The following is an 18,554-nucleotide window of genomic DNA, read 5'->3' on the forward strand; positions in this document are numbered from 1 at the left end:
TGTCAGCACAGAGATCATGACCTGAGCTGAAGTCAGATGCTTAACAGACTAGGCCACCTCAACTGGAAAATTTAAAAGACAATCCTTGTCTTATAAGGAGACCAGGTCTAAGGCATCCAGAGTAAACCCCACCTAGGGAGCTAATCCCATTACCCTAAAAGCCATACCTGTGGTGACTAAGCAGTCCATTCACAGTCCCAAGTATTGTAGTTACCTAGAGAGGAGAATAAGTAAAGATGAGGTTTTTTTAAACAAATAGACATTTGGTTACTTTCTTTCCTGTATATTAGTTTGCAATGGTTGGGACTTTCTGTTTGTTTCTTAACTAGCCCCTCTCCCCCAGCTTTATTATGCTTTTATGGACAAATTAAAATTGCATGCAATTAAGTGTATACCATGATTTTTTGATATACATATAAATTGGGACATGATTACCACAGTCAAACGAATTAAAATATCCATCATCGTACATAGTTACCCTTGTGTGTGTGTGTGTGTGTGTGTGTGTGTGTGTGTGTGTGTGTGTCGTGAGAATGCTTGAGATCACTCTCTTCAGAACATTTTATTAACTATTTGTCACCACACTGTACATTAGGTGTCCAGAATGTGTACATCTTATAACTCAAATTTTGTACCCTTTGAGCAATATCTTCCCCCCCCCAACCCCTCATTTTCTCCACCCCTGCAGCCTTTGGTTACTACCATTCTCTCTGTTACTGTGAATTTGACTTCTTTTAGTGGGATCATGCAGTATTTGTCTTCCTTTGTCTGGTTTGTTTCACTTAGCATAAAGTCATCCAGATTCATCCATGTTTTTGCAAATGCAAATGGCAGAATTTTCTTCTTTTAATGGCTGAATTATACTCCATTGTGTGTGTGTGTGTGTGTCTGTGTGTGTGTGTGTGTGTGTGTCTGTGTGTGTGCGCTTTATCCCTTTACCTGTTCATGGACACTTGGGTTGTTTCCATGTCTTGCCTAGTCAAATAATGCTGCATTGAACATAGGCATACAGATCTCTCTTTGGGATAATGATTTTATTTCCTTTGGATATAGACCCAGTTGGGACTGCTGGATGATCTGGTACTTCTATTTTTAATATTTTGGTTATAATGGTTATACAAATTTGTTTTCAAATTTTTATTATGGAAAAATACAAACATATAAAAAAATATACAACATAGTGTAATGAGCTCCATGTACTGTTCACCCACCTTTAATAATCTTATACTCATGGCCAATGGTATTTTATCTGTATGCCCACCCAGGCCCTCCCATATTATTTTGAGAAAATTTATATTTCATATGAAACTATTTTAGTAAAAATCCAAAAAAGGTTTTTTAACATAATCATAATACTATTATCATACCTAACAAACTAACAATTCCTAAATATCATCAAATATACAGTATCTAAATGGTGAACAGTCTCATATATATAATCTTTTAACCCTTGTGTGTTTGAATTAGGATCCATATCCACCTCTGAATGATATATCTTTTTTTTTTAAGTTTATTTATTTTTGAGAAACAGAGAGAGAGCACAAGAGGGGCAGAGAGAGAGGGGACAGAGGATCTGAAGCAGGCTTTAGGTTGTTGGCAAAGAGCCCCATCCGGGTCTCAAACCCACGAACTGCAAGAACACGACCCAAGCTGAAGGCAGACGCTTAACCAACTGAGCCACCCAGGCACCCCCGGATGATATATCTCTTAAATTTCCTTTAATGTATAGGTTCTGTCCATATCCTTGTTTTCCTCACCTTTGTTTTCCTTGTAATTCATTTGCTAAAGAAGCAGGTTCTTAAGTCTAGATTTGTCACTTATCTCATATAAAAATTGGTAGTTGGATCTTAACCAACTAGGTTCTTAACCTTGACTAGATATTAGACTCACCTGGGGAGCTTTTAAAAATCCTAACATGTGTGGAAATAGTTTGGCAGTTCCTAAATAAGTTAAACATAAAATTCCCATATGATCCAGCAAAATTATTGAAACAGGTGTTCAAACAAAAACTGTTACACAAATGTTCAAAGCACCATTATTCACAACAGCCAAAAGGTGGAAACAGCCCAGCTGTCTTCAACTGAAGAATGGATAGACAAAATATGGTATATCCATACAGTGGAATCCATTCCATTAATGGAAAATTAATGAAATACTGATACATGCTTCAACCTGGATAAGTGTTGAAAACATGTTAAATGAAAGAAGTCTGACACAAGGGCCATATATCTTATGGTTCCATGTATATGAAATATCCAGAATAGGGAAATCCATAGAGACATCAAATAGGTTAGCGGTTGCCAGGGACTGAAGGGAGGGGAAATGGTGAGTGGCTATTTAATGGGTATGGGGCAATGAAAAAGTTCTGGGGCAGGATAGTGGTCATCGTTGTACAACACTGTATATGTCATTAATGTATACTTCAGAGTGGCTTAAATTGTGAGTTTTATGTTATGTATTTGACCACAATTTTTTTATATTCTGATATGTAAGCCACACCCCAGGCCGAGTAAATTATAATCACTTTAAGTGTGACCCAAACATCAGAACATTCTAATGCTTGGGGTGCCTGGATGGCTCAGTCAGTTAAGCATCAGACTCTTTTTTTTTTTTTTTTAATTTTTTAAAATTTACATCCAAATTAGCATATAGTGCAACAATGATTTCAGGAGTAGATTCCTTAGTGCCCCTTACCCATTTAGCCCATCCCCCCTCCCACAACCCCTCCAGTAACCCTCAGTTTGTTCTCCATATTTATGAGTCTCTTCTGTTTTGTCCCCCTCCCTGTTTTTCTATTATTTTTGTTTCCCTTCCCTTATGTTCATCTGTTTTGTCTCTTAAAGGCCTCATAGGAGTGAAGTCATATGATTTTTGTCTTTCTCTGACTAATTCCGCTTAGCATAATACCCTCCAGTTCCATCCACATGGTTGCAAATGGCAAGATTTCATTCTTTTTGATTGCCGGGTAATACTCCATTGTGTATATATACCACGTCTTCTTTATCCATTCATCCATCGATGGAAATTTGGGCTCTTGCCATACTTTGGCTGTTGTTGATAGTGCTGCTATAAACATGGGGGTGCATGTGTCCCTTTGAAAGAGCACGCTTATATCCCGTGAATAAATGCCTAGTAGTGCAATTGCTGGGTCGTAGGGTAATTCTATTTTTAATTTTTTGAGGAACCTCCATACTGTTTTCCAGAGTGGCTGCACCAGCTTGCATTCCCACCAACAAAAGCATCTGACTCTTGATCTCAGCTCAGGTCTTCATCTCAGGGTCGTGAGTTCAGGCTTTGCACTGGGCTGCACACTGGACAGGAAACCGACTTAAAAAAAAAAAAAAAGAATATTCTGATGCTCTCCAAGGGATTCCAGTGCACAGCCAAGGTTTGGAATCATTGATAGGAGCTGGATTTCAAGCTTTCTTCGTAGGTGGTAGTGGAGGTGTGATATATTTAAGTTTGTGCCAGTCTGCTCACTTGTTCTTGGGAATAGCTATGTCTTTTCGGCTCCTATAGTCAGCAGATGCTGTCAGAAATTGCTGCCTAGAGTCACGCAAAATGTTGTCTCTTTTTTTAGAAAATAAATTTTGGAAAACCAGAGAAGAAAAAGATCATCTTGCATTGACCTGGTTGGGTTTTGGTTTTCATTTTAACTTTTACTATTGAAGCATAGTTGACATACAATGTTATATTAGTTTCAGGTATACAAAAGAGTAATTCAATCTTGTTTTTGTTTTTTAATGTTTATTTATTTATTTTGAGAGAAAGCGTGAGCAGGGGAGGGGCAGATTGGAGGAGGGGGTGAGCAGAGAGAGAATCCCAAGCAGACTCCACACTGTCAGCGCAGAGTCCAACACAGGGCTCGAACTCACAAACCATGAGATGATGACCTGAGCTGAAATCAAGAGTCAGATGCTTAACTGAGTGAGCCACCCAGGCACCCTGCGACCTTGTTTTTTTAATAAGAGGGAAAAAGGCCCTGCATTTGTAACTGCCGTGAAACCTCAGCATGGCCCATAAGGTGGCCCTTCGGTCTCCCAGCACACACCCTGCCAAAACGGGTGCTGTCCTGGCCACTTCTTGAGAAAACCGAGGGGCAAGAGGCCAAATAACCCCCGCTGATGCCTCAGGAAGGGAAGTGAACTTTCTCTTGTCACCCTTCTAATCCAGGGATGGCTCGTGCTGCCCTCAGTCCTATCGAATCTCAGCAGTGCCTGCTTCCCTACCTCGGAAAGGAAAATGCCATTTCCTCAGCTTCCCGTGAGCTCTATCAGGCCACAGCTGCTGCCTGTTCTGCGGCTTTGGCAGAGTTGCAAATAGGCTAAATGTAGACCGGGAGTTCTAGTTGTCCTCTGCTTCAGCCAGCTTCCTTTTCTGGCAAAATCTGAATAAACTCAACAACCCTAGGCAAATGGCTTGTTGCTCCCCATGGAGCTTCACAAAGCTAAGTTCTTTAAGAGATCCAAGAGATGGATGGCTTGTGATTTCCTTTGCTCGGCGTTACTCTGTTAACATCCTAAACTCTCATTTCTGAAAACGATGTGGCTGAGATGTGCCCCTGAAGGAAAACTACAAATTAAACTGGGAAATGAAATCTCCATCTTTCTCAACCTTTTGTAGCCCGGCCTCAGTGACCAAAGGACTCTTCTGTTTGAACAACATGGGGTTTCCATTTAAGATGTTAATTGGAAAGAATAGAAGACACTCATTCCGAGGACATGTATTGTAAAAGGTCATAGATTTGGCTTGGGACCAAATTCCCCTCACCAGCAACCTTTCTAGGTTTGTCAGCCCAGAAGCCAACCCTACTTCTTCCCTTCCATGCCTTGACCTTTCATTTGCTCGTTCAGCTCTAATAAAGTAATAAAGCTTAGTTGTGAATATTTCAAAAAAAAAAAGAAAAGAAGGTCATAGATTTTGAGTTAGAAGACCTGGAATGGAATATGGCAGCTCTCTAGAATTCATTTACCAGTTGTGAAAATGTAGACTTGTTAGTGAATTTCTCTGATTCTGTGTACTCATCTATAAGATTTATGTGGGCATTATGTATCGTATAGGGTATTTGTAAAAATTAAGTGAGAAACTAAGTAAAGCGTGTAAGCCTGGCATCTGCCCAGTAAATGTTACTTTCCTAAATATGTATTTCTAAGTAGGTAAAGCAAGTGATGGTCAAACTTTAATCCCTGAGAGGCAGGAAGGTTAGGGGACAAGATGCAGAAATGCCTTCTGTTTTTACTGTGGGAGTGTCCCGAAAGTCACAAGAGTTGGATACAATCGTGGAAGCTTGCTTAGGGTTAAACCAGGTTACAATTTAGGTAAATCCTGATCTATCAGTTGGGGATCCATAATTACTTGAAATAAAGGTGTAAGTTAGGGATAAAGTTATGAGGCCAAGACATACAATTATTGCCTTTCAATTATGATTTATATCTTTTTTTTTTCCCTTTCACATGTATTTTTCAGGTCTTGTATATTCTTGGATATTGTCACTTCTAATGATTACATATTAAGGATATGCCATAAGAGAAAGCTGTGACCAACTCTATGGCAGCTAATTTGAAAATCTAATGAAAAGTAATTTCACCTGAGAAATGGAAAGCTTTTTTAAAGATTTTTTTCTTTGGCCAAGTCCTTGATAAATGTTTATAAAACAGTAATATTTGTAAATATTTTGTGGTTAAGTTTTGTTAAAATATATTCTTTGAGGGGCACCTGGGTGGCTCAGTGGGTTAAGTGTCCAACCCTTGATTTCAGTTCAGGTCATGATCTCAGGGTCTGTGGGTTCGAGCCCCACATCAGGCTCTGTGCTGACAGCTCAGAGCCTGAAGCCTGCTTCAGATTCTGTGTCTCCTTCTCTCTCTGCCCCTCCCCCACTCACACTCTGTGTCTCTCTCCCTCTCTCTCTCTCTGTCTCCCCCCAAACTAAATAAACGTTAAAAAAATTAAAATCAAACGTTAAAAAGAAATTAAGAATTTTTAAATCTTTAAAAAAATTAAAAAATAAAATAAACCTTGTCACACAGGAGAGATGAGGCCTCCCTCAGACGTGTAAGTAAAAAAAAAACCAAGATGGATGAACTTGGTCATCCCCCCACATAGTATTTTACATCCAAAGCTATGTAAGAACATCAAGTGTGGCTAGAGAGAGGAAAACAAAAAAACAGAGGGCCCATAAGACAAAGTCACAGAACAATTGGGAGAAATTGGAGGGGGCATAATCTCCAAATATATTTATTGTGACCGTCAGTTTGTGAAAAGCGGCCTCTGAAATCTTCAGGTATGATTTTTTTTCCTGAAAAGGGAAAAAGGTAAGGGTGACTCCTTTTTATCTGCTGTCAGTCAGCCAGGCAGCTTGGTAACTTTGACTTTCCCCAAGGAACTGTGCTCAGCCACAATCAAGCCCAACAGCTTAATTTAGCCCCTTGTGATTGGTGAAGTTGAGAAGCAACTTGTACCGACAAGGCCACAAGGTGCCCTTATTTTGCAACAAGTTCAGTGACTGTGCAGTTGGCCACCCCCACTGTCAACCAGGACCAGGGGAAGCATGGCAATCGGCACCCCGTTCCCAGAATATGAATGTAATCACTGTGGCTCTCTTCACACCGACAGGTTCTATAAAATATTTCTGTGCAGACAGCAAGAAACCTAAATTTAAATTTCCACTTTTTTTTTTTTATTCCAATAGGAGTAATGCGTATTTTATGGATGCTCAGCAACTTTAAGATACCATTTCCTGTTGCATGTGTACCTCACCAAGGGTTATTTAGTCTTACACCAAAAAAATTTAAATGGAAGGTGTCACGGTCAGTTTCCTGGTTTTAGTTTTACGCTGAAGTTCAGCAAAATGCTACCTTTGGGAAAAATAGAATGAAGAGTACACAGCACCTCTCTGTACTACTTTTGCTTTTTAATGTTTACGTATTTATCTTGGGGAGGGGGGCGGAGAGAGACAATCCCAGACAGGCTCTGCACTGTCAGACGTGGGGCTCCACGTGGGGCTCCATCTCACAAACTGTGAAATCATGACCTGAGCTGATATTAAGAGTCTGACATTTAACCAGCTGAGTCACCCAGGCACCCCTCTTTTTGCAACTTCCTGTGAATATATATTTATTTCAAAATGAAAAGGGTTTGGGGCACCTGGGTGGCTTAGTCAGTTAAGTGTCTGACTTTGGTCCAGGTCATGATCTCACAGTCTGTGGGTTTGAGCCCCATGTCGGGCTCTGTGCTGACAGCTCAGAGCCTGGAGCCTGCTTTGGATTCTGTGTCTCCCTCTCTCTCTCTCTCTACCTCTCCCCAGCTTGTGTTCTCTGTCTCTCAATAATAAATAAATAAGCATAAAAAAAATCATTTTAAAAAATTCAAAATAAAAAAGGTTAAAGTGATACATTTTAACACAGCATAATATATATTTTACCATGATTTTTAAGCCCACTAAAAACAAATAAATAGAACTTTTTTTAAAGGATGATATAGACCACCACTATTCTATAGAAATGTAATACAAGCTATAAATTCAAGCCACATGTATAATTTTAAATTTTCTAGTAGCCACATTAACAAAACTAAAAATAACCTGGCAAAATTAATTCTAATAATATATTTTTCTCTAACTTGGTGTGTCTAGAATATCGTCCTTTCACCATGTAATAAAAAAATATTAATAAGATATTTTGTGTTCTTTTTTCCTTATTAAGTCTTTGAAACACAGTGTGTGTTTCATACTTACAGAACATCTCAGTTTGGAGTAGCCATAGTTCAAGTGCTAAATAGCCACACGGCCAACTATAGACAGTATTGAGGTTATAAACACAAAATCTTTAATGTCTTTTTCAACATCTCTTAACATATTTATTGAGATTCATATACCACGTGATTCACCTATTTGAATTCATCTATACAATTCAGTGGTTTTTGTATATTAAGAGTTACATAAACATCCATCACCATGATCCCATTTAGAACATTTCAGCACCCCAAAAAGAAACCCCATACCCACAGGGAGTCACTCTACATTCTCTCCTGTTCACCCACTCTCCCCCAGCCCTTGACAACCACTAATCTACTTTCTGTCTCTATGGAGTTCCCTCTTCTGGACGTTTCATATATATGGAATCATAGAATATGTGGCTTTATGTATCTGACTACTTTCGTTTAGTGTCATCTTTTCACGAGTCCTCCATGTTGCAGCTTGTATCAATGCTTTAGTCCTTTTTATGGGCAGATAATATCCCATTACACACGTCCATTGTTTGGATACACGACATTTTGTTTATCTGTTCATCGGTTGATAGGTTGTCTCCATCTTTTTGCAATTGTGAATACTGCTGCTATACACATTCTTGTACACCTTTTCATGTAGACATACGTTCTCATTTTTCTTACACATATGCCCAGGAGTGGAATTGCTGCACAAAATCATTCTGCACTGTGCTTTAATTTTTTATACATTTCCCTTGGCCATATCTGCCTGTTTACATTCTTCAAATAGCTGAGCGTTTATAGAAGCTACACTGCTAATCTCCCCGTGGTCTCAGAGGATTTGTCTCCATTTACCCTGAACATTATAATGAGTTAGTGCTAGTGGCCCAGCTATGTCGAGTTCACTACCAAATGGCTAAGGACATAGTCAGCTTTTATCACTTTCTTCCTTGTGTTCTCACAGCCCTCAGTTTTCTTTCATTGTTCGTTACAGGAGTGTGGGGTATTTCTATCAAAAAATAAAGGAAATCTGAAAAGGTCAAATTTGTGACAAAGTCTCCAGTTTTCTATAATAGATTGCCTAAGCTAAATGACAGGGACACATCACTCTAAGACACTGGGTGGAAAGGAAAGAAGAAAGGTGAGGTCTTCATGCAAACTACTCAAAAAGAGAGGCTTGTCCCACTGGCTGGGCCATGTCATCAGGGTTGAATCCAGTGTCAGGGTCCCTCCATCTCTTTTTTCTTAATGTTAGCTCTTTTATTTTATTTCATGTTTATTTATTTTGAAAGAACAAGCATGCAAGCAGGGGAGGGGCAGATAGGGAGAGAGAATCCCAAGCAGGCTCTGCTCTGTCAGCTCAGAGACTGATGTGGGGCTCGATCTCATGAACCTTGAGACCATGACCTGAGCTGGAATCGGGAGTCGGACACTTAACTGACTGAGCCACCCAGGCGCCCCAGGATCCCTTTTATCTTGATGACAGAAATGCATCATCCACTGTACTTGAACCAAAACGCAAATCAGAAGTCAATCCGAAGGAAAAGATACTTCTAGCAGGTCACGTTTGGGACTCAAGGCTAAAATGAAAATCCGGAGCACAGCTTTTATCACTGGACCGTCACCAAAGCCTTCAAGTTATACTCTTTCTAAAATAACAACTGACTACCTCAGATGGTGAAGTTTCTCTAGTCGAGATGAATACAACTAAAACATCTTATTCATAAACCACATGCTCCCAAGAGGGGCTGCCTAAGGAAGAAGGCTTCCTCTGCCAGACTTGCTTTTGCTGGTGACCACACTTAGTACCAGTTTCTTCTCTTCTGCAGGGCTTGCCTGAGACCTTGGACAGGCGCCTCCTTCTGGGATTCATTCATTCAATAGAGATTGCTACGCACTGGGTATGGCTAATGAGGACGCCGACACCCAGACTGGTTCGTGGGCTCAGACCCCACCTGCAGAGACCCAAGGTTCCATGTTCAGGCAACAAAAGCAACTGATTGGGTACTCTCAGTTGCTCTGAAGGGAGAGGAGTTGGTAGAGGTCCTAGAGCTGAGCCAGGGGGTGAGGATTCAACAGGAGTGAGTAAAGAAACCACAGAGGTTTGCATACCAAGCCTTCATATCAGAGAGAGATGATTTTAGCAGCTGTATGGGGTGGACTGAAGTGGGACAAGGGTCCCAGCCTTACTTCTTCCGTGTCTCTGCCAACCATATCAGCAGGGACACGGAAGGTATCCCACAGGCCTCATGTGATCAGGTCTAGCTTCCAGGCTCTTATGAGAATATAGCTCCCTTGGGGGGGTGGGAAGGAAGGTAACACAGCAGTGCCGGGTGCAGGGGACATGAAACAGACACAGCCCTGCATCAGAGACAAACAACACATAAACTATACAAAATACAAAGGCAGTGCAGCGTAACTGGTGCTGCGACAGAACAGAAGGCCCTGAGTCCACAGAACACTTTTCCAAACATGGTCCGAGCCTCATCCCAGATCTGCTCACTCATAATCTCGGGGGCCTGGCAAAGAGCCCTCTGGTAAACTCACACACACTCAAGTTTGAGAAGCATTGCCAGCACAGGAGGCCGTGTCCTTCTGTTGGGGGGAGCTGGGCTAGGACAGGGACGGGGGGAGGGGGCAGACAGGGAGGAGCACTGAGGCACAGGGATCCCAACCTCCAGGGAAAGTGTATTCTTCACTAAATAACTGTCTTCAGGCAGTCATGGTAGTGATTTAAAGTGCATCCCCATTTCCCTGAACTGAGAGAATTCTCTCAGGGATCCCATCCATGAGGGACACATGTTTCTGAACGTTTCTAAAGTCTTATTTTTAGCCCAATCAGATGCAGGTCGGGGGAGGAAAGAGTAGGAACAAAAAAGAGGCAAAAGACCCAAGACTCATAAAAGCAATAATATATTTTCTAGGAAAAAAGTCGTTTCTCCAAAAATTTTAAAAAGGAGGTAGGGGGAAGTTAAAGACCTTTATCCTAGAATCGATCATGTTTTCAGCTGAGCTACTGGAAGTGAGGCCGACACAAGATGTGCTGAAATGCACTGTTCACAAAGCACAGTTGTGAAGACAATGTAGAAACACAGGGGCAAGTGTCTGCTGTCCAGATTCTGGAGTAGTAACTCCAAAGAGTATACTCCTGTAACAGTGTGGAAACAGTGACTTTTAGTTTTTCACATATAAACATGACAAAAGGGGTATGCAGAAATAAAAATAAAGGTGATTTTGGGGTGGTGGGATTATGGTTGATTTTTTTTTTTTTAATTTAATACTGTTAAAAAAAAACACTGTACTCACGGAATACACTGAGATTTAAAGGATTAGAATGTAGAGCTTTGGTAAAACTCAGAGTAATAAGAATTAACCCTGTGATGTTGAGTAGATTAGGTTTACCCTTTCAACCCTGGATCTCTTTAAAACAGAGACAATGACATCTGCTCTATATATGAGGATCAGACGAGCCAATGAAGTGTACAGATACCTTGCAAACTGTAAAGTACTAGACAGATATTAGCTGTCACCATAATTATTACATGCAGCATCTGAGGCTGTCTCATTTTTTTTTCAATATTTTTTTTTTTAGTTTATTTTGAGAGAGAGCAAGTTGGGGAGGGACAGAGAGTGATTGAGAATCCCAAGCAGGCTCCACACCATCAGGACGGAGTCCAATGAGGGGCTCGAGCTCATGAAACCATGAGATCATGACCTGAGTCAGCTCAACTGGCCTGAGCCACCCAGGCGCCTCTGAAGCTGTCCCAGTCTTCACGAAACGGCGTAGTACGATTTCATTGAAGCAAAGTGAAAATGAAGAAAAGACTGGGTCACAGTTGCCCTCACAAAAGAAAATGGTCACGGGCCCTTTTTCAAATTAGCTGTGGCAGAAAGTTGGGGCAGGAAGATCAATTTCCCTGCACTTTCCCCCTAGCAGTTGACAATGAGCACATTTTTTAAAAGTTTTTATTTAATTTATTTTTTTTTAATTTACATCTAAGTTAGCATATAATGCAATAGTGATTTCAGGAGTAGATTCCTTAATGCCTCTTACCCATTTAGCCCATCCTCCTCCCACAACCCCTCCAGTAACCCTCTGTTTGTTCTCCATATTTGAGTCTCTTATGTTTTTGTCCCCCTCCCTGTTTTTATATTATTTTTGTTTCCCTTCCCTTATGTTCATCTGTTTTGTCTCTTAAAGGCCTCATATGAGTGAAGTCATATGATATTTGTCTTTCTCTAATTTCACTAAGCATAATACCCCCCTCTAGTTCCATCCATGTAGTTGTGAATGGAAAGATTTTGTTATTTGACTGCCAAGTAATACTCCATTGTATATATATACCACATCTTCTTTATCCATTCATCCATTGATGAACATTTGGGCTCTTGCCATACTTTGGCTGTTGTTGATAGTGCTGCTATAAACATGGGGGTGCATATGCCCCTTCGAAGCAGTACACCTGTAACCCTTGGATAAATACCTAGTAGTGCAATTGCTGGATCGTAGGGTAGTTCTATTTTTAATTTTTTGAGGAACCTCCATACTGTTTTCCAGAGTGGCTGCACCAGTTTGCATTCCCACCAGCAGTGCAAAAGTGATCCTCTTTCTCCACGTCCTCACCAACATCTGTTGTTGCCTGAGTTGTTAATGTTAGCCATTCTGACAGGTGTGAGGTGGTATCTCATTGTGGTTTTGATTTGTATTTCCCTCATGATGAGTGATGTTGAGCATTTTTTCATGTGTTGGTTGGCCATCCAGATGTCTTCTTTGGAGAAGTGTCTATTCATGTCTTTTGCCCATTTCTTCACTGGATTATTTGTTTTTTGGGTGTTGAGTTTGATAAGTTCTCTATACACTATACTCACTGTTTATCTGATATGTCATTTGCAAATATCTTCTCCCATTCTGTCAGTTGCCTTTTAGTTTTGCTGATTGTTTCCTTCACTGTGCAGAAGCTTTTTATTTTGATGAGGTCCCAGTAGTTCATTTTTGCTTTTGTTTCCCTTTCCTCCAGAGGCATGTTGAGTAAGAAGTTGCTGCGGGCAAGATCAAAGAGATTTTTGCCTGCTTTCTCCTCGAGGATTTTGATGGCTTCCTGTCTTACCTTTAGGTCTTTCATCCATTTTGAGTTTATTTTTGTGTATGGTATAAGAAAGTGGTCCAGGTTCATTTTTCCACATGTCGCTGTCCAGTTTTCCTGGCACCACTTGCTGAAGAGACTGTCTTTATTCCTTCAGATATTCTTTCCTGCTTTGTCAAAGATTAGTTGGCCATATGTTTATGGGTTCATTTCTGGGTTCTCTATTCTGTTCCATTGATCTGAGTGTCTGTTCTTGTGCCAGTACCATACTGTCTTGATGATTACAGGTTTGTAATACAGCTTGAAGTCCGGACAATGAGCACATTTAAAGGAAGTCCATATCGTGAAAGGGAAAAAAACCACTATTTGCATGCAGAACCTCCCACTGCAGCCATTTGCTCTGGGTAGGCAGAAGGAGGCTACAGGGAGCTCCTCTGGGTTGTCTCTTTCTCAGGGAAGCCAGGAGGGCACAGAGATGGGGCAGGCAGAGGGTGGTCTTGCTGTGACTCCCCGAAACCCAGGAAATCTGGCCACTGCAGCCTGCCCTGCTCTGGAGCAGGACAGCCACGTGTCCTGGCCACCACTGAATGCTGGCAGGGTGTCTGCAGCTTGTGATTCAGAGGCCTGATTCTTTCCCCCTGTCGGGGAGACAAACTGCAGTGGATTTCTTGATGCTGATTCCCTCAACAGGTTATCTAGGGACTGGTTGTTTCCTCCACCAGGGCACATCCATCTGTGGCAAGCCTCAGAAATCTAGACTGTCAGCCACATGGTAGAGAGCAGTAGTGGGCACAGCCACAGGATCAAAGAAAAGATGTGCTCATGTTGGCATTGGTGCTTCTGTTTGAGGCTCGGTAGAGCCCTTCTGGTGTCAATTCTTGGCTTCCTGGGTTTTTCATTGGAAGGTACAGTCAGTAACTGGGCTTCAGGAACAGCACAGAGGCTGTGTAAGCAGAGGACAAATCCCCTGTGTCCTTCTAGAGCCCCAAAGATCGGGGAGGTGGGCTTGGTAAGACACACAGCCCTCCTGTCCTCTCCTTGACCCTGTGAGTGCTGAGGAATACCAAGGAGCCACCACACTGGCCTGACACCAAAAGAGAAGCTCCAGCCTCCTGTCTCATGATGTCATTTCAGGCTCTAGCTTCTGGCCTTCCCTTTCTCCCTCACCCAGAATAACTTCCTGGAGGAAGATACACTCCTCCCTTGCAGAATGCTAAGAAGAAACAAGAAAATGTGATTCTTATGATCAGAAGTGGCCTGTGCTTACTATGCATACCTTTTCAGTAATGGTCCAAATTACTCTCCAAAGTCCCTACCCTATAGGTGATATTCAGTGTTTAACCGCCAGTATGGCATAGGCCTTGACCTGTCATAATGAAAGCTGGCCCAAGCCAGAGCAGGGCAGCAATGCACCGAGCCAGACAAGGACCCTGAGTGTGAGGTCCAAGCATTCCATCCTGGAGGTAGGAGGAGGGAGGGAAGGAGGACTCTAAGTGTGAGGTCCAGACATCATGGAGGAGGGAGAGTCCCTGAGCAGCAGTCATTTACCAACAGTGCAGAAGTCATTCAACATTTTAACCAGTCTGGTATATACTGGCTGACTATCAGCTTTGCCCTGTCCCCTGGCCAACAGAGACTCTGTGTTTCCTAGCAGTCCCCCTCCCCCAGACACTATTGAGAATGCCCAAGAGTCCTGACGTATACGTGTCTCCTGAACCCTACCAATTTGGGGGTCCTGTGGAAGCTGGTAACTGGGTTCAGGATTAGGATCTGTAGACGTGAGCCATATTAAGCAGAGAGGTGCCATCCACTGACTGCCCATCCCTTACTACCCATCACTGCTGATGTCCTTTGTCCCAGTTCCTCCCACCCCCAGCTTTCCTCAACCAGCTTTCAGGGGCCTTCCAGGAGCACAGCTATTGGGCTTCAGGAGAAGCTGGGGTGGATGGGGAAGCGAGTGAATGCTGGGTTAGAGGCCAGGCAAGCACAGCTTCTTAGAGCATCTGGACCCAACACTGCCTCTGAGGTGTTTAGTTCACGCTGGTGTTTTTCTCTCATGTCCGTTATGGTGCACTTTTCAACCTGACTTCTGGATGGGGAAAAGACAGAAGAGAGCCAGCTAAGCAAATGTATCAATATATGTCTGACCCCAGTGTTGCTTAAGGTTTAATATCATTCCCATAAGGTCCCTAAGCCCTGGGAAAGTAAGATGCTATTGACCATGTGTTCTAATGTCCCTGGATCTGATGTGGCACGTCCCCACAGGGATGGGCGCAAAGGAATGCAAAGCAGCTGTTTGAAAGAAAGAAGTAGATCTGTGTCCTGACATGGAATGATGCCAAGCTTGAAAAAAGGCAAGTTGTAGAAAAAAGTGTGGACTTTGACTTCATGTTTGTATCTATTGTCTCCCACCATTTCTTGTGTGAGCCGGGCTTCAGTTGATGAGGTGGAGGTAAGGCAACTGCCATGGCATTCCATCAGAAGCTGCTGGTGGCATTGTTGCAGAGAAACTGTTCTGGCAAACCTGGGTCCGTGAGAGGTATGAGCACAGCAGGGGAGGGAATGCACATTGTCTCAGTGGGGACACTTGATCATTCCTGACTTCTTAACACCAAAAGGCATCAAACTTATCCTGGTTTTTTTTTGTGTTTTGTTTTTAAGTTTTATTTATTTTTGAGAGAGAGAGAGCACACATACGCACAAGTCGGGGAGGGGCAGAGAGAGAGGGCAGAAGATCTGAAGCCAGCTCTGCATTGACAGCAGCAAGTCCTACGTGGGCACTAGAACTTACCAACCGTGATATCACGACCTGAGCTGAAGTTGGACACTCAACCAGCTGAGCCACCCAGGTGCCCCAGACTTACCCTGTGTTTACAAGAAGCTGGTAAATCAACACATTTCACAAGCCTGAATTTTAAAAAAAGAACAAGTGCACCTTCTGGCTCATACTCTGGAAACTTCAGCATTGAGTGCCTTTTCTTTATGACCTCGACTTTGGATCTGCTGTGTTCATTGCCCTGGAAATTGTGAATCTGTTTACAGTGACAGGTGCCTCAAATAATGCTGTCCCCCAAACCTGGAAGCTCACAAAGAGAAGAACCTGTAAAATCAAACCAAGTTGTGTGAGTGACCCTGCTCTGTACCGCTGACCAAGTATGATGCCGTCAGCCATCCGATGAGCGAGACAGAGCCAAACCAAGTGAAATACAGTCAATCCACAAGTCTCTAGAAATAATTGTCCGAAGTGGTGGGTAATCATCTAACTCTGTATTTGTCTTTTTCTCTTTTTTTTTGTTTTTTGTTTTTTTGGCCACCCTTCACTTTTCAGTTATATTTGCTTAAAGAAAATGTAAAATCAGAATTGAATCAAGCTGCCCCTGACAAAGGGTGTCCCCAAAGGGATAAAATAGCACCTGATCACCCCCACAAAGCATCAAGGATAGTCCTCAAACAAGTGATAAGCACACCGTCAAGAACTTGCTGGTCCCAGCACCGTCCCAGGAATTGTGAGCCTAGTCACTTGCATCACCTTGTCACTAATTAAAGTGGTGCCGGGATACTGGCCTTGCTGCTATGGTTTTGGTGACCTGAAGCACTGAGTTCAGGGGGCTGAGGTGCAGCTGAGCTCAACGCAGGAAGACCAGCACCTCTGGCAGTTTGCCTGGGCTCTGTCACCATCCCAGGGAAGTGCCAGGTTTCACTCTGACGTGATGTTTGGGTCCTGAGTTCTGCCCAGTTCCAAGAAGGGCTTGGTGACTGGCTGCCAGGGTGCTGACGTGCAACATGGTGTGCTTGCCATGTGGGTGCTTTCATCTCACAGATGTGCAATGCTTCACCGCCGCCTCTGGAACACTCCTCAGCGGCTAGCAGAGCGTTTGTATCCAGTGTCCCCACATGGTCAGCTCTGCTGCAGGGGCAGGTGTGGGCGAATATCTGGATATGATAGACCTGTCTCCTGTTTGTAACCATCTGCTCACCCCATGCAATGGTTCAGACTAGCAGGTAGGAATCATCCTCAAACACCCAGTACCTCTAAAGAACAGATGTAGAAGGATTCGCTGGCCTTCATTAACAGTGTGGTATCCTAGGGGTGCCTGGGTGGCTCAGTCGGTTAAGTGTTCAACTTCAGCTCGGGTCATGATCTCACTGTTCATGAGTTCGGTCCCTGCATCAGATTTGCTGCTGACAGCCCAGAGCCTAGAGCCTGCTTCAGATTCTGTGTCTCCCTCTCTCTGCCCCTTACCCGCTCGCATGCACTTTTTCTCTCTCTCTCTGTCAAAAATAAATAAACATTTTTTAAAAAATTTAAAAAAAAAAAAAAACAGGGGCACCTGGATGGCTCAGTAGGTTAAGCATCCCACTTCAGCTCAGGTCACAATCTTGCGGTTGGTGGGTTCGAGCCCCACATTGGGCTCTGTGCTGACAGCTCAGAGCCTAGAGCCTGCTTCTGATTCTGTGTCTCCCTATCTCTCTGCCCCTCCCCCACTTGCGCTCTGTCTCTCTCTCTCTGAAAAATAAACATTAAAAGATTATTTTTTAAAAAAAAGTGTGGCATTCTAGAATGATACTGAAGTACAAAGACCCCTCCCTGCCCCAACCTGGTCTTGTAGTCCATGGCTGTACCTTCTAGAAAGACTATGCCCAAAGAGCACCTGGTGGGTAAATATCAACCGGGGTTTTTGGGTTTTTTTTGGAAAAGTATTCACCCACTAGGGGGAAAAAAACTGATAATTTAAAAATATTAATAATAAATCCTCTTATATGTGTGCTTCTTCTTCACTCAGGGGTGCCAATCAGAAGCAAGAGAACAGTGCCATACACAAACCCTCCCCCACCTCCCTAATGAGAACCTCCTTGAGTGGGACCCAGCCCTGTATATCCTTGAAAGCTAACCCTGTAGATCTGAGGCCCAGTCTTGTTAGCAACCACTGCCTTACATGTATATTTGTTCAAAAAAAGGACTCACTCCTGCAGAGGGGACAGCATGCTTGTCGAGTTGGGAACCCCTGCTGGCTGCCCATGACTTCAGGCTCTTTGAGACCAGAGTTTTCTGAGCCCCATTACAATAGTTTGATTTCTTTTATTCTGATGGCCTGGGATACAAAAGAAAGAGGCTGTCCCTTGGTGGGCTTTTTAAAAAATTTTTAACTGAACATCAGACATGCAGAAAAACAATGGGATGGCCTAGAATTCTGACAATAGATAAGACATAGGACGACCATATAATTCATCATCACAAATGGAGACCCTTGAGAGTGAAAGAAGGCTCTATTAATAATCACGCTGGGAAAATCGCATAAGCCGGGCATCTGGTCATGCTAATGAGCAGACACACTCCTGCATCTGGGGTGTCTCTTGTCCCCAGAAGCGAGGATGAAACGCATTAACTGTGACATGGAATTTAGAGAAGAGATATGACTTTGTTCACCACTCTGCTGGGAATATTAGAGAAGATAAAAGGTCAGTTCCTCACCACCACCCTCCACATTAGGAATAACCAGTATCTAAAATTCAAGGCTCACAGAGTTGAATGGAGATGGAGCATGGGTGGAGAGAGAGGGAACACAAGAAGATCCATCTGTGGATTTTTTGGACTAATCTTCTTTCTCTGTTGTACATTCAGTTGTGGACTGAATTTACAGAGATCTAGTTTGAATTCTTCAGGCATTCTTCCATTTCATAAAAATGATAGCAAATTCAAAAGCAATAATATCAGGATACTACACGTAACCAGTTTGAAAAACATCTTAGGCTGCTGAATTCTAG

At 42.6% G+C, this 18,554-nt stretch overlaps 1 protein-coding gene across 6 annotated transcripts in view; it reads left to right on the forward strand.

The window, feature by feature from the left end:
• LYRM4 (LYR motif containing 4) overlaps window positions 1-18,554 on the forward strand; it is a 169,066-nt gene that overhangs the window by 142,222 nt on the left and 8,290 nt on the right. The window contains exon 4 of one of the 6 annotated variants that reach the window (XM_042938018.1): window positions 15,054-15,142. The exons of the other annotated variants lie outside the window; for them this stretch is intronic. Coding sequence (XP_042793952.1) covers window positions 15,054-15,101 — 48 coding nt within the window. The 3' untranslated portion in view covers window positions 15,102-15,142. The remainder of the gene's footprint in view (window positions 1-15,053; window positions 15,143-18,554) is intronic. 6 annotated transcript variants of the gene reach the window in all.

Source organism: Panthera leo, chromosome B2 (assembly GCF_018350215.1).
Source record: "Panthera leo isolate Ple1 chromosome B2, P.leo_Ple1_pat1.1, whole genome shotgun sequence".
Taxonomy (NCBI): domain Eukaryota; kingdom Metazoa; phylum Chordata; class Mammalia; order Carnivora; family Felidae; genus Panthera; species Panthera leo.